Source organism: Myxocyprinus asiaticus, chromosome 35 (assembly GCF_019703515.2).
Source record: "Myxocyprinus asiaticus isolate MX2 ecotype Aquarium Trade chromosome 35, UBuf_Myxa_2, whole genome shotgun sequence".
Classification (NCBI taxonomy): Eukaryota; Metazoa; Chordata; class Actinopteri; order Cypriniformes; family Catostomidae; genus Myxocyprinus; species Myxocyprinus asiaticus.
The window spans coordinates 18,237,861-18,253,464 of NC_059378.1; the positions used below are offsets into that span (position 1 = coordinate 18,237,861).

General features: G+C 39.3%; 1 protein-coding gene across 4 annotated transcripts in view; it reads left to right on the plus strand.

Annotated features, from left to right (window-relative positions):
* Positions 1 to 915: 915 nt before the first annotated feature.
* LOC127425814 (regulator of telomere elongation helicase 1-like) overlaps positions 916 to 15,604 on the plus strand; it is a 30,585-nt gene continuing 15,896 nt past the window's right edge. For 2 of the 4 annotated variants that reach the window (XM_051672094.1, XM_051672096.1), the window contains exons 1-19: positions 938 to 1,238; positions 2,730 to 2,928; positions 3,129 to 3,222; positions 4,211 to 4,292; positions 4,397 to 4,457; positions 4,591 to 4,666; positions 4,813 to 4,897; positions 5,545 to 5,610; positions 5,743 to 5,896; positions 7,762 to 7,800; positions 12,413 to 12,491; positions 12,678 to 12,775; positions 13,317 to 13,372; positions 13,468 to 13,539; positions 13,738 to 13,819; positions 14,251 to 14,383; positions 14,475 to 14,588; positions 14,803 to 14,843; positions 15,355 to 15,440. In XM_051672094.1, the coding sequence (XP_051528054.1) occupies positions 1,137 to 1,238; positions 2,730 to 2,928; positions 3,129 to 3,222; positions 4,211 to 4,292; positions 4,397 to 4,457; positions 4,591 to 4,666; positions 4,813 to 4,897; positions 5,545 to 5,610; positions 5,743 to 5,896; positions 7,762 to 7,800; positions 12,413 to 12,491; positions 12,678 to 12,775; positions 13,317 to 13,372; positions 13,468 to 13,539; positions 13,738 to 13,819; positions 14,251 to 14,383; positions 14,475 to 14,588; positions 14,803 to 14,843; positions 15,355 to 15,440 (1,719 nt within the window). In that variant the 5' untranslated portion in view covers positions 938 to 1,136. Of the gene's footprint in view, positions 1,239 to 1,677; positions 2,019 to 2,729; positions 2,929 to 3,128; positions 3,223 to 4,210; positions 4,293 to 4,396; positions 4,458 to 4,590; positions 4,667 to 4,812; positions 4,898 to 5,544; positions 5,611 to 5,742; positions 5,897 to 7,761; positions 7,801 to 12,412; positions 12,492 to 12,677; positions 12,776 to 13,316; positions 13,373 to 13,467; positions 13,540 to 13,737; positions 13,820 to 14,250; positions 14,384 to 14,474; positions 14,589 to 14,802; positions 14,844 to 15,354; positions 15,441 to 15,604 lie in introns of all 4 variants that reach the window. The other 2 variants (XM_051672095.1, XM_051672097.1) reach the window with 2 other exon arrangements.

Below are 15,604 nucleotides of genomic sequence, written 5' to 3' on the forward strand. Positions count from 1 at the left end.
CAAGTTTGGATTACGAGAGTATAGTTTATGGATTTGCACCTGCATCCATGATTAAAAAGATAGAAGCAGTGCAGTCTCAAGTTCTAAGAATATGCTGTGGTGCTTTTAAAACATCTCTAATTCCAGCATTGCAGGTAGAAGTCAGGGAAGCTCCTTTATATCTTCATAGGTATAAATTGAGAATGACTTATTGGGCTAATGTAAAAGGTCATAAAGAAAGTCATCCAGTAAAGAGCGTGCTGGAGGAGTGTTGGGAAAATGGAAATAACAACATTAAAAGCTTTGGATGGACTGCTAATAGGGAAGCACAGACAGTTGATATTGCAGAATATGCAGTCAGCCCTACTGTGGTTTTATCTAACGTTCCCCCATGAATATATCCTATGCCTATTATTGACCTACAATTGCAAAACAAAATCAAGAATAAGAAAGATGTCCCTAAGGAGGTTATTGTCCAGCAGTATTTAGATCAGGTGTATTCATCAAGGCTACATATATACACTGATGGATCCAAAGATTCACTCTCTGGTAGCACAGCTGCTGCAGTATATATTCCAAAATCCCAAAACAGTACTAAGAAAAGAATAACTGATCATATATCTGTGTATGCAATGGAATTAATTGCTGTGTTGTTAGCTCTCCAGTGGGTAGAACATGTAAAACCAAGGACAGTAGTATATGTACTGACTCTCATGCAGCATTGTCAAGCCTTGCAAGTGGACTACATTCTTCAAGGCAAGACATTATTTATGAGATTCTCGCAAGTAAGCTTAAAAAATATAGTGCAATATTAAGATATCTTAAAATAACAGGGTTAGTCAGGAGAATTTAATTACCTTCCCATTGATGCTTCACACTCCAGTCTGGTTGGTGGCGGTAATGCACCAGAAGCTGGCTTGCCAACCGCCATAAAACCTCATATGAAGAAGAAGAAGAAACCTATGGCGCGTTACTGGAGTTGCAAAAGCAGTTGCGGGTTAGTTTGGATGTAGTTTTAGTACATTTCATATAGTTGTGTCAATGTGGATAATAGCCGATCACTATGAGTACATTTATGAGCGATTGTGATTGGTTGTCTCTCCTGTTAAAGAGTGAATGACTCTTAGTGGATCAACTGTCCGTGATTGGTTGGGAAAATGCCTCATCTTAAACTCAGAGGAGTTACAGTGGATTTCCCCTTCACTCCATACCCATGCCAGGAGGACTACATGAGCAAAGTCATCGAGTGCCTGCAGAATGTGAGAGCACCTCTCTTCAGTCACCTTAAATAATCCTGCAGCTACTGCAGTAATCACTGAAATAGCTTTTAATTTGTTATACCAAATACTTTATATATATATATATATATATATATATATATATATATATATATATATATACACACACACACACACACACACACACAGCTCTAGGAAAAATTAAGAGACCACTGCAAAATTATTAGTTTCTCTGGATATTTCTCCCAAATTCCAAATAAAAATATTGTAATTTAGAGCTTTTATTTGCAGAAAATGACAACTGGTCAAAATAAGAAAAAAGATGCAGTGTTTTCAGACCTCAAATAATGCAAAGAAAACAAGTTCATATTCATTTTTAAACAACACAGTACTAATGTTTTAACTTAGGAAGAGTTCAGAAATCAATATTTGGTGGAATAACCCTGATTTTCAATCACAGCTTTCATGCGTCTTGGCATGCTCTCTACCAGTCATTCACATTGCAGTTGGGTGACTTTATGCCACTCCTGGTGCAAAAATTCAAGCAGCTTGGATTTGTTTGATGGCTTGTGGCCATCCATCTTCCTCTCGATCACATTCCAGAGGTTTTCAGTGTGGTTCATATCTGGAGATTGGGCTGGCCATGACAGGGTCTTGATCCGGTGGTCCTCCATCCACACCTTGATTGACCTGGCTGTGTGGCATGGAGCATTGTCCTGCTGAAGAAAAAAAAATAAAAATAATCAGAGTTGGGGAACATTGTCAGAGCAGAAGGAAGCAAGTTTTCTTCCAGGATTCCAGGTACATGGCTTGATTTATGCATCCTTCACAAAGATGAATCTGCCTGATTTCAGCCTTGCTGAAGCACCCCCAGATCATCACTGATCCTCCACCTGGTCGTCTAATGGTTAGACGGAGACCTGGAGAGGTCTTCAAGCCACAGTGTCTCGTACCCACTGTGAAATTTGGTGGGGGATTGGTGATGATAATTGGGAGAAATATTGTCAGTACTTTATAGAATAAAACAAATGTGTTCATTTTACTCAAACACATACCTATAAATAGTAAATCCAGAAAAAATGATAATTTTGCAGTGGTCTCTTAATTTTTTCCAGAACTGTATACATACATGTATGTATGTATGTATGTATGTATGTGTGTGTATATATATATATATATATATATATATATATATATATATATACACACACATAATCTACAATCACGTTTTCATAAAACTGCACAATGGTGACTAAGATATTACTGCTTCATTTTCTGTTTCAAAAGTTCAATCACATTTTCCATTGAAGGTAAAATGTAATAGAAAATGTCTCTAAATGTCATAATACAGGACATTTTTACATTTTTGTTTTACTTATCCTTTGATTCACATATAATATACAGACTGGAATTTCAATGAAATGTAATAACGTAATGATTATAAAGATTGAGTCTTCCTGTAAGGTCACATTGTCCTATTCATTACCCTTTAATCATTTTGTACTGTTTCAGAATGTAAATGGAGTTCTGGAAAGTCCCACTGGTACAGGTAAAACCCTCTGTCTGCTGTGTGCTACACTCGGATGGAGAGAGTATTTCAAAGATACTATCTCTGCCTGCAAGATTGCAGAGAGAATGGGAGGCGCTGAGCTGTTCCCAGACAGACCAGTGTCATCATGGGGGACGGCAGCAACCGGCGGGGACACGCCAAGTAATGTCCTTGAAATTATTCATTTTCACTACAATTTGTAAGATGGTTTTGTGGTTTTCAAGACAAAATGACAATATGAATTATAAGCTACATCATAATTCATCCCAGTGATAGTTGTCTTACCGTATGACAATAGAAGTTGGGACACAGTTAAACTGCACAACATGAGTGCAATAACCAAATATATATTTTTCATTTAGCATACTACACGGACATCCCCAAGATTATATATGCATCCAGGACCCATTCCCAGCTAACACAGGTCATAACTGAGCTGAAGAACACATCCTACAGGTCAGCTCTCTTTAACATAATATATAACACCAGTTTAAGGGATAGTTCACCTAAAAACAAAGATTTTTAGAAGAATTTCTCAGCTCTGTAGGTCCTCACAATGCAAGTCAGCAGGGTCCAAAACTTTGAAGCTCAAAAAGCATATAAAGTCAGCATAAAAGTAATCCAAAACTATAAATATCTACTTTTAAACAGCCCTCCTAAGCACTCTTCTCTCCTAAGAGTTCTTATTTTGTTTTTGGCGATTCACATTTTTCGTGCATATTGCCACCTACTGGGCAGGGAGGAGAATTTATAGTAAAAACGACTTAAGTATTGATCTGTTTCTCACCCACACCTATCATATTGTTTCTGAAGACATGGGTATAACCACTGGAGTCGAATGGATTACTTTTATGCTGCCTCTATGTGCTTTTGGAGCATCAAAGTTTTGGACCCTGCTGACTTGCATTGGATGGACCTACAGAGCTGAAATATTCTTCTAAAAATATTTGTTTGTGTTCTGCAGAAGAAAGACAGTCAAACACATCAGGGATGGCATGAGGGTGAATAAATGATGAGAGAATTACCATTTTTGGGTGAACTATTCCTTTAACATTAGAAATGTGCTCTTTGAGAGACTTGGGAATGTATACTGCTGAAATAAAATGCATATACAAAACTATATTCTTAATAAGTTGGGGCTGTGTGTAAAAAAAAAAAAAAAGAACTGAAATCAAAGATTTGAAATCCATTTTTATCTGTATTCAATTGAAAACAACATATGATCTTGCATGCATAAAACTTATGAGTAAATAATTACGAAAAAACAAAGTTGATTATTTAAAACATAAATTCTATTGTGTTTGTGCTGTTTTAAAATCTTTGACTAATGTTTTTTATTTTTTTATTTTTTTTTAAGTACTATACCAAGGATTGAGGTTGTTTGTTTAACATTTTCTATTATACAGAAATTGTTAATAAAAGATCACATTGATTTTTATTGTAGGCCAAAGATTTGTGTTTTGGGATCTAGAGAACAGCTCTGCATAAACCAGGAGGTGATGAGACATGAAAGCAACCACATTAAGGTAAAATCCTCTCCGTATAGTGAGAGTGTATGTGTGTGACAAGAGACTTGATATAAGATCTGGATCTCAACACTTTATTAATTAAATATGTATCTTATTTAAAGGTCCATATGTGCAGAGCAAAAGTGTCAACCCGCTCCTGTGTCTTCTACAACAATGTTGATGGTATGAGAATTACATTATTGTGATGACTTGTCAACAAAGCCAGAGATAGATAGATAGATAGCATTAATTTATATAAATGTGAGTTGTAAATATATAGTGATGATTGTGTTTTTTGGCCTGTTGAAAATTTTAGAGAAAAGCACTGACAGGGAAATCATGAACTCTATCCTGGATGTGGAGGATCTAGTGAAAACTGGCAAGAAGCAAAGGTTAGATTCTACATCACGTTCATGACCTTGACTAAAGCACTGAAAGAAATAGTGGCATTTTAATATAGTTTAAACTGATGATTCAGTCTTTGTCTGGCATGTTTCCTTGTAAACAGTGACATTGATTGGACTGTTTATCCTTGTAGAGTTTGTCCATACTACCTTTCAAGGTCACTCAAACAACACGCTGACATCATCTTCATGCCCTACAACTACCTGCTTGACCCAAAGGTGAGACACATCATCCCCTCTGACGTCAACACTTTAGATATCCAGTATCTGTATATTTTAATGATTGTTTTTTTATTTAAAGGGGTCATGACATGAAAAATAAAATTTTCCTTGATCTTTTGACATATGAAGTCATTGTATTATTAAAAACAACTCAAAACTTCCTCCTCACTGCAAAAAGAGCATTTGTTGAAACCCAGCTTCCAAAACGACTCGTTCTCAACTTCCTCAACATTAAGATGTTACACTGTGATAAAACATTTGCATCTGACCGCTTCCACAACAACACATTACTGCCTAGTTTAACTCATCACTTCCGTAGTCTGCCCAGCAGCGGTGAGCAGTAATATGGCAAGGAGAGAGCAGGTCAGTCAAGAGCAGAGAGCCAGTCATAACAGTGGGTGTTTATTGTCAAGTCTTAAAGGAGAAGCAGCACCAAAACTGAGCGTTTTTGACAGATATTCAGAATGAGGGTGGAAAATTATAATTCTTTACAAATATATGACTGTTTTTTGTGCAAAAAAACTTTGTATAAGTGAACCTTATGGAACATATTAAAATAACAAAAAAGCATGTCTTGACCCATTTAATTTGTTCTTTGGGGTGAAAATTGTGATGCTTTGCTATGTTTTTTGTTTGACTGACAGAGTCGAAGAGCTCACAACATAGAGCTGAAAGGAGCTGTGGTAATTTTTGATGAGGCTCATAATGTTGTAAGTGTCTTCATGTTGTTTGAGACCTTGTAACCATTCAGGACGCTTTAAATCTCACAATAGTCTTTAAAATGAGGGAAGTCTATATTTCTGGATTTTTATTTTCTATCTACTCTTAATCAAATTTTTTAGGAGAAGATGTGTGAAGAATCAACCTCGTTTGATCTCACCCCATATGACATTATATCCTCCATTGAGGCAGTGGATCGACTTCTGCGGGAACAGGCCTCAGACATCAGCAAAACAGAGTCTACAGAGGATTTTAATGTGGAGTCACTAAACTCAGGTTAGTTTGGCTTAAATTTTGTGATTCGTGTTCATTTTGTCAACATTATTTGTAGGGTTGAAAATTAAAGAAATTTCTGTGTTACAACTCCTATTTCTTTGTGAAAACATATCCCTTGCATTCCAGAGGGTGCTGATAGTAACCTATCAGCCTGTTGGCTGAGGTGTTATTGTGTATTGGGGGTCTGCAAATGGTCACAACTTGAGTACAGTGGGGAATAAATGTGGTCTGCTGATTGGTCAGTTTAAACGTATCAGGTCTAGTTTTAGTCACATGGTCAAAGATATAAGAGGATTGTAACTTATGCTCTGGGGTCTTTTCTCCTCTTTTTCTCTGGCTCACTCTTTTCTTTTGCCTCTGCGCTTGGGCAACTGGATTACAGGCCATCAGGCTAATCTCCCAGCTCTCAATAGCTGCTTTTCCACTATTAGCCCAGTGTAAGCCAGGGCTATCAACTGGTTAGCTGGGGCCAGTAGCCTCGGACCTCGAGCCGCAAAAACTAAATCGATCTGCATTCCCACCATCGGGCCAATAGCCCTGCAGTGTTGCCCTAAAAACAGTTTTAATACACTGCCCTAGTGCCAACGTCACACACCGCACCCATTTCAAAAGCAAGAAGGAAACTCAAGCTGGTGTATCAGACATTTGGAGACTAGCTAGCCCTCGAAGTGAACACTGATTTATACTGTGCCCGACATTTTTTTAATTTTTTCCCCGAACCTGTACCATTATGCGCTGGATGCACAACTTGGCAAGTTCAATGACAATATACTTAATCACGTCTTCGTTTCGGCATCAGCCCAAATGTTCAGAAGAGCCCTGATTTAATCTGCTAACCAGAACTGGTGATTGTCCATTCTCCGTTGATCTGTTGAGGTAAGCTGGTAGCTAGATATGAAAAATTGGGAAATAGGAATCTTGATACTGAAACATATGACCTGACTCCGCTTTGACATTGATACCGCCTTGATCCCCAGCTGGCTTTCTTTGGCCCCAAGGAAGCCCAGAGGAGGCACGATGAAGTCCCGGAAGTAACAGTGGGAATGCAACTGGCCCTGGCACACACTAGCATGCTCTCATTTGGCCCGATAGTGGAAACATGGCTAATGGGATCTCTCCCTCTACTCTTTCTCTCTCTTTCTATCTTTCATTCTCTTCCACTCAGGTAGTATGCATACTGGTTTCATATACATATTTATTATCTAATTTTTAACTATTTCATCTAAATTGTAACCATCTGATTTAAACTTTTAAAACATTACTGTTATTAAACATCTTCCCTTTAATCCATGTCTAGTTTAATTTGACTGTGTACACTATATTAAGATTAAACATTTAAGTGCTACATATTGTATCGCAATAAAGTCATAATAAAGTTCTAAACAATGCTCTCCCACGTATTTAGCTGTCCTAACTGTGCTTATTTCCGTCGTTGGTATAAGAAGCTGAAGGTGGTAATAGACAAGAAATGCACAGTTTTATACCATCTTGCTGTTAACATTTCTTCATTCACCTTGGAATTCCTACAGCTGAACCACTGAAAACCCATCTTACATTATTTATAAAACTACCTGCAGTTAAAATATACTTTTGTTAAAAAGCTCTGTATACTTCATGAAAAAGAAGACCTGCAACCAGGGGCGTACATTCTGGGGAGATGGGGTAAGGTAACCACCCGCCCAATAATCAAGACAAGCAAGTACAACCCCCCCCCCATTACTAATACCATGATCAATGGAAACATGGGTAAATACTTCACGCTGCAACCCCCCAATGTTCAAGCCAAATCTACGTCTTTGACTGCAACAGTACAAACTGTCTCCCTTTAATGACTCCCTCATTAAAAAATTTTCTTTATTGTACAGGATTGAAGCTGGACATTGCTACCATTGCTAAAATAAAACGTAGGTTGTGCTCTTATATATATAGATAGATATATATATATACACAGTTGAAGTCAGACATTTACATACACTTAAGTTGAATCATTAAAACTCATTTTTTAACCACTCCACAGATTTCATATTAGCAAAAAAATACATAACATTTTGGTAAGTCTTTTAGGACATCTACTTTGTGCATGAGACAAGTAATTTTTCCAATAATCATTTACAGACAGATTGTTTCACTTTTAATTAACTGTATCACAATTCCAGTGGGCCGTAAGTTTACATACACTAAGTTAACTGTGCCTTTAAGCAGCTTGGAAAATTCCAGAAAATGATTTCAAGCCTTTAGGCAATTAGCCAATTAGCTTCTGATAGGCTAATTGGAGGTGTACCTGTGGATGTGTTTTAAGGCCTACCTTCAAACTCAGTGCCTCTTTGCTTGACATCATGGGAAAATCAAAAGAAATCAGTGAAGACCTCAGAGAAAAATTTGTCGACCTCCACAAATCTGGTTCATCCTTGGAAGCAATTTCCAAATGCCTGGAGGTATGACATTCATCTGTACACACAATGTACGCAAGTATAAACACCATGGGACCACGCAGCCATCATACCGCTCAGGAAGGAGACGCATTCTGTCTTCTAGAGATGAACGTAGTTTGGTGCAAAAAGTGCTAATCAATCCCAAAACAACAACAAAGGACCTTGTGAAGATGCTGGAGGAAACAGGAAGACAAGTATCTATATCCACAATAAAACGAGTCCTATATCGTCATATTCTGAAAGGCTGCTCAGCAAGGAAAAAGCGACTGCTCCAAAACTGCCGTAAAAACACCAGACCACAGTTTGCAAGTGCACATGGGGACGAAGATCTTACTTTTTGGAGAAATGTCCTCTGTTCTGATGAAACAAAAATTGAACTGTTTGGCCATAATGACCATCATTATGTTTGGAGGAAAAAGGGTGAGGCTTCCAAGCTGAAGAACAGCATCCCAACCATGAAGCATGGGGGTGGCAGCATCTTGTTGTGGGTGTGCTTTGCTGCAGGAGGGACCGGTGCACTTCACAAAATAGATGGCATCATTAGGAAGGAAAATTATGTGGATATATTGAAGCAACATCTCAAGACATCAGCCAGGAAGTTAAAGCTTGGTCGCAAATGGGTCTTCCAAATGGACAGTGACCCCAAGCATAACTCAGGTTGTAGCAAAATGGCTTAAGCACAACAAAGTCAAGGTATTGGAGTGGCCATCACAAAGCCCTGACCTCAATCTGATAGAAAATTTGTGGGCAGAACTGAAAAAGCGTGTGCGAGCAAGGAGGCCTACAAACCTCACTCCGTTACACCAGTTCTTTCTGGAGGAATGGGCCACAATTCCAGCAACTTATTGTGAGAAGCTTGTGGAAGGCTACCCAAAATATTTGACCCAAGTTAAACAATTTAAACGCAATGCTACCAAATACTAACAAAGTGTATGTAAACTTCTGACCCACTGGGAATGTGATGAAAGAAATAAAAGCTGAAATAAATAATTCTCTCTACTAATATTCTGACATTTCACATTCTTAAAATAAAGTAGTGATCCTAACTGACCTAAGACAGGGAATGTTTTCTATGATTAAATGTCAGGAATTGTGAAAAACTGAGTTGAAATGTATTTTGATAAGGTGTATATAAACTTCTGACTTCAACTGTACAGTTATTCTGCCTAGCAAAGGCAAAACGCAGTAAATAAACATTTGGTCAAAACTGAGTTATGAGTGATCTTAGAGGAGGAACTGTCCTTTGACAGATGGGTTTGGCTCAACTATTCTCTGATATGCAGTGCATTCAGAAAGTATTCAGACCCCTTCATTTTTTGTTTTCCATTATGTTGCAGCCTTATGCTAAAATGCTTTAAAAATTTTTCTTTTTTTTTGTTCACATCAATCTACACTCCATACCCCATAATGACAAAGCAAAAAACTGATTTTTGATAACTTTTCACATTTATTAAAAGAAAAGACTGAAATATCACATTGACATAAGTATTCAGACCCTTTGCTTTGACACTTAAAATTTAGCTCAGGTGCATTACATTTCTCTGGATCATCTTTGAGATGTTTCTACACTTTGATTGGAGTCCACCGGTGGCTAATTCAATTGATTGGGCATAATTTTGAAAGTCACACACCTGTCTATATAAGGTCTCACAGCTGAAAATGCATATCAGAGCAAAAACCAAGCCATGAGGTCAAAGGAACTGCCTGCAGAGCTCAGAGACAGGATTGTGTTGAGGCATAGATCTGGGGAAGGCTACAAAAAAAATGTGGCTGCATTGAAGGTTCCCAAGAGCATAGTGGCCTCCATAATTCATAAATGGAAGAGGTTTGGAACAACCAGGACTCTTCTTAGAGCTGGCCGCCTGGCCAAACTGAGCAATCGTGGGGGAAGGGCCTTGGTAAGAGAGGTGACCAAGAACCCGATGGTCACTCTGGTTGAACACCAGAGATCATGTGTGGAGATGGGAGAAATTTGCAGAAGGACAACCATCACTGCGACACTCCACTGATCTGAATTGATGAATTGAGGCCAAACAGTTCAATCTCCTTTTCATCATACCAGAGTATCTTGTTTCTCACAGTTTGAGAGTCCTTTAGATGCTTTGTTGCTAATTGCAAGCGGGCTTTCATGTGTCTTGCACTGAGGAGAGGCTTCAATCTGGCCACTCTGCCATAAAGCCCAGGTCAGTGGAGTGTTGCAGTGATGGATGTTTCTCCAAACTCCACACATGATCTCTGGAACTCAACCAAAGTAATCGTGTTCTTGGTCACCTCTCTTACCAAGGCCCTTCTCCCCCGATTGCTCAGTTTGGCCAGACGGCCAGCTCTAGAAGAGTCCTGGTTGTTCCAAACTTCTTCCATTTAAGAATTATAGAGGCCACTATGCACTTGGGAATTACTTTTTTTTTGTAGCCTTTCCCAGATCTGTGTCTCAACACAATACTGTCTCTGAGCTCTGCAGACAGTTCCTTTGACCTCATGGCTTGGTTTTTGCTCTGATATGTATTTTCAGCTGTGAGACCTTGTATAAACAGGTGTGTGCCTTTCCAAATCATGTCCAATCAATAGTATTTGCCACTGGTGGACTCCAATCAAAGTGTAGAAATATCTCAAATTAGATTCAGAGAAATGGGATGCACCTGAGCTAAATTTCAAGTGTTAAAGCAAAGGGTCTGAATACTTATGTCAATGTGATGTTTCAGTTTCTTCTTTTTAATAAATTTGCAAAGTTATCAAAAATCTGGTTTTTGCTTTGTCATTATGGAGTTGTGGAGGCGAGGGCGTGGTCGAGCGTTTGTCTGGGGAGAGAGGAAGTGGTAAGGATTTTCACCTGAGATGAATTGCTGGTAATTGCTGTTTCTATGTTTGCAGTGAGAGACGGGGGATATAAAAGGTGCCCAGTCCATAGAGTGCTTGAGAGAGAAACAGACACCGCAAAACTGTGCGCGCGTGTGACTGGGGGAGACACCTGAAGCTGTTTATGTGTTGGCCATTTCCGTTTTGAAGCTTCACAGTTGCGCCTTATGCGAACGTGTTTTTGTTGATGAGAATAAAGAGTGACATACCTGAGTCGGAATCACCGTCTCCTGCTTCCTCATTTATTGAACCACTAGTACTGAAACCCGGGAAGGAGGAGGGATGCGCTGTCGTGGAGTCCTTGCCGTTGCCGTCCGCCGGGAAGTGGAGGAGCTGTTGCCATCTGCCAGGGGACAGAGGACTTGCTGCCGTCCACCACGGGAGGAGCAGCTTTCGTCCGCCAGTGGGCAGAGGAGTGGCTGAGGACCAGGCGACAGCGTGTCTGGGGACCGGCGAGCTACTTTTTCTCTCTCTCCTCTCTCTGTCTCTCCCTCTCACTCTTCCCCTCTCCCTCCCCTCCCAGGGTCCAAAGATGCGGGGAAGACCTGCCGGCAAAAGGATGGCCAGAAGGGCAACACCTCCCCTCCAGAAAGGGAGGGGTGGGGAGTATGTCAAGCCGGAGGTTTCCCCAGCATGAATCGGGTGGTGGAGGAGTGTGACAAGGAGGAGGGCATGGCCGGGCCGTGAGGAGGATAAGGACGAGCCGGCGATGCCAGTTAGAGAGAGAGATGCACGTAGCAGTGTGTGTGCGTCTTTGTTTGTTTGCAGTTTATGTTATGTTTGTGTTCTGTTTGATTAAAATTTTACGTTGACTGTTCAGCTGGTTCCCGCCTCCTTCTTGCCCATCTTAAGAACCTTGTTACAGGAGTGTAGATTGATGTGAAAAAAAATAAAATTTAAAGCATTTTAGCACAAGGCTGCAACATAACAAAATGTGAAAAAAATGAAGGGGTCTGAATACTTTCTGAATGCACTGTAGAGAAAACAAAGTGAAAATGTTTTGTAATGCATATTTGTATGGGTAATCCAAAAAGTAATTTGTCTTAGCTTCAGTATTGGTATAGTTACTGTGTTTTGGCTTTATATGGCAGTTAATAGAATACATCCTTTTTCTCAAAATGTTTTAAATAAATTGCTGCTCATACACAACATAAAACAAGTATTGTAATGTTAAAAGTATCACTAATTACAAATATTTTCCTAAGAGTACCAATAAATAATCTTTCAGAAATTTTGATGGATCTGGAATCTGCCATTAACGGTTTCGAGATGCCTGCAAATAATCAAGGAATCACTAAACCGGGCAAGTGAGTAGAGCATCACTGAACCTGTTTTTTATTTTTTTTATTTATTTATTTATTTTTTATTCAGTTTGGTGTAGGGAATATGTTTAAGTGGTTTATGGACAATTTTCAAAATAACAATTGTAATTTTTTGGAATCCCAATTTTTAAATGCATGAAAGCTAAACTGAAATGCTTATGTCTCTTCAAGCTTTATATATGAGCTTTTTCAAATGGCTCATGTGAATTTTGACACCAAGACAGCTATAGTGGATGCCATGGAGCAGATCACAGGATATTTAGCAGGAAGTGAGTATATAAAGAAAGAATCTCACCTTCTCCATGTACAGCATGTTTGGTTATTGTTTTTGTCAGTTCAAAATGAACATGCATGTGTTTTTTCTCCCCAATTTGGAATGCCCAATTCCCAATGCGCTCTAAGTCCTCCTGGTGGCGTAGTGACTCACCTCAATCCAGGTGGCGGAGGACGAATCTCAGTTGCCTCCGCGTCTGAGACCGTCAATCCGTGCATCTTATCACGTGGCTTGTTGAGCGCGTTACCACGGAGAATAGCGCGTGTGGAGCCTTCACGCTATTCTCCGCAGCATCCACGCTCAACTCACCACACGCCCCGCTGAGAGCAAACCACATTATAGCGACCTCGAGGAGGTTACCCCATGTGACTCTAATCTCCCTAGCAACCAGGCCAATTTGGTTGCTTAGTAGACCTGGCTGGAGTCACTCAGCACACCCTGGATTTGAACTCGCGACTCCAGGGGTGGTAGTCAGCGTCTTTACTCGCTGAGCTACCCAGGCCCCACTAACATGCATGTGTAACTTTTGTTCATAGAGCCTGGCGTCTTCCTCAATACCAGTGGACTACAGAAAGTGGCAGATATCATTCAGGTCAGGAATAGAAGTCTTGTTAGAGAGATCAGTTTTCAACTATTCTATTCTGCTATATTTTTATTATGTTCTTCTGTATTACCTGGTGGAGTCAGTTAGTGTTTGGGGCAGAACCTACAGAGGGAAGCAAAAATTCACAGATGGGGAACAGCATGAAGGAGTTTAAGGTTTGCTTTAATTGTTTTCCAAGTTACTACTAACATGCACGAGTATATTGTTATATAAGGTTGTGGAGAAGATAACTTAAAGATGTTATGCAGTAATTTATAGTCTTAAAAACAGTGTTTTGTCAGACGTTAGTTCCTTTAATCCTTTTCTTTCACCTCCCCTCTCTGCTTCTGTGATCTGAATTTGTCTTATTGCAGGTCCACATTCATCCAGACACCAGCAACTTGAAGAAAAAACAGAATACTGATGTGTGGGCTTCCTCTTCTTCCAGGAAACAAGGTGTGAGACTCGTAGTCAAACATTTCCAGCACACCTTGTGTAGCAAAGTCTTTCAATATACTCAATACTAGTTTTCACATGTCCTAGAAGTTTTCCAGTTTTGAAAAAGTGAAAATTACCTAAATGTCCTGGAAAATAATTTTGTTGTCCTTGAAGAGGTTTTTGTGAAGCAATATAATAAAACTGTATGCGCATGGAGCACTGACCTTTTCTGATGCGTAGTGCAGTTGTACAAAAGCAATAAATCACTTGAGGTTACACTATTGTTCTTATTGACGTGGCTGAGCTGTGTTATGACTTAAATTAAGACTAAGTGTCTTGTGTGTTGTTACTTAAATATTAAAGGAGTAGTTCTTCCAGCATAGAACTTGCATTTTAAACTTACATGTCAAAGTAATAAAAGATTAAAATGGTGTGTGTATATTTTATAGGAAATGTGCTGAGCTACTGGTGTTTTTCTCCGGGGTTCAGTATGCAGGATTTGCGCAAACAGGGAGTACGCAGCATCATTCTGACCAGTGGAACACTCTCACCTCTCTCATCCTTCACCTGTGAAATGCAAATGTTAGTACTTGCCTCCTGGCTCTCCTCTCTGGGGTTTGTAAGTTGATGCTGGTTGGATGTTAATTCTTTGCTCACTGTTTGTGGTCTTCAGTCCTTTCCCTGTATCTTTGGAAAATCCTCACGTCATCCAGCGTGATCAGATCTTCGTCAGCGTCATTGATAAAGGTCCAGATGGGGTGCGGTTGAGCACAGCCTTTGAGAGGAGGTGGGTGTTTTATCAAAGACTGTAGTCACTGTACAGTCACTTACTCTGATATTTAACAGATTTTCTTTTGTCATCTTCTGCATAAGAAGCTTCTGTCTAAAATTGCATTATAGGGCAAACTATACTGCCACAGACATAAAAGTCTTTAAATAAAAAACAAATAAAAAATGTTGAGGTGTCTCAGTTGTGGTGTGTGGCTTTTTGTTTTTTGAAGGTTTGTTCCTGAAAACATGTCCTCTATGGGAAACACTGTTGGTGAGAGAACCATCTATCCTTAGACTCAGAGCTTTTACATGCGCAGTTATAATTGAGCTACAGAGGGTTTGTGCGTAGTTGTGCTACAGTCTTCATCTGTCTGTCCTTGTACACATGACACAATGTGTAATCAAATATTTAAAGGAATAATGTCAGCTGAGGAAGCGTTAAGTTCACATTGTATGTCACCTCTGTCTTCTAGAGCATGTACCAGCACAACGCTGAGGCCAGTTTCAAACAGATTTAGGTGTATACATGCTGGACAAAGCCGGGCCACAATGGCAGTCTGTTAGTCCGATTTCACAAAAATCGAACTGCATCATAAACTGCGAACTGAAGTGTTTACATGACATTTCAAAAAGATAAATTACTTTAAAATTTTACTTTTAAAGTGCATGAAAACATACTGACTGAAACTGTATTCACTTATTATCAATAAAATGAGCAGATGATCAGGCTGATAATCAGTATGTGCTTATGATTGTGATTGTGCTTATTATTTGGTTTACAGTCAATCTCACAAAGGTGGTGCCTCATGGGCTGCTGGTTTTCTTCCCCTCGTATCCAGTGATGGACAAGACTCTGGAGTTCTGGAGGGTGAGTGTGTTTGTGTGTCTATGTGAAAGGTATTTTTAAGGAAAGTGACTCAAGAAAAACTTACAGTAACCTATGGGAAAAATATGTCGCCTACTCACTAATTTAGTGAGTGAGTGAGTTGACTGACCAATTCAGGCTTGTGATTTTGATGGATATACGCAATG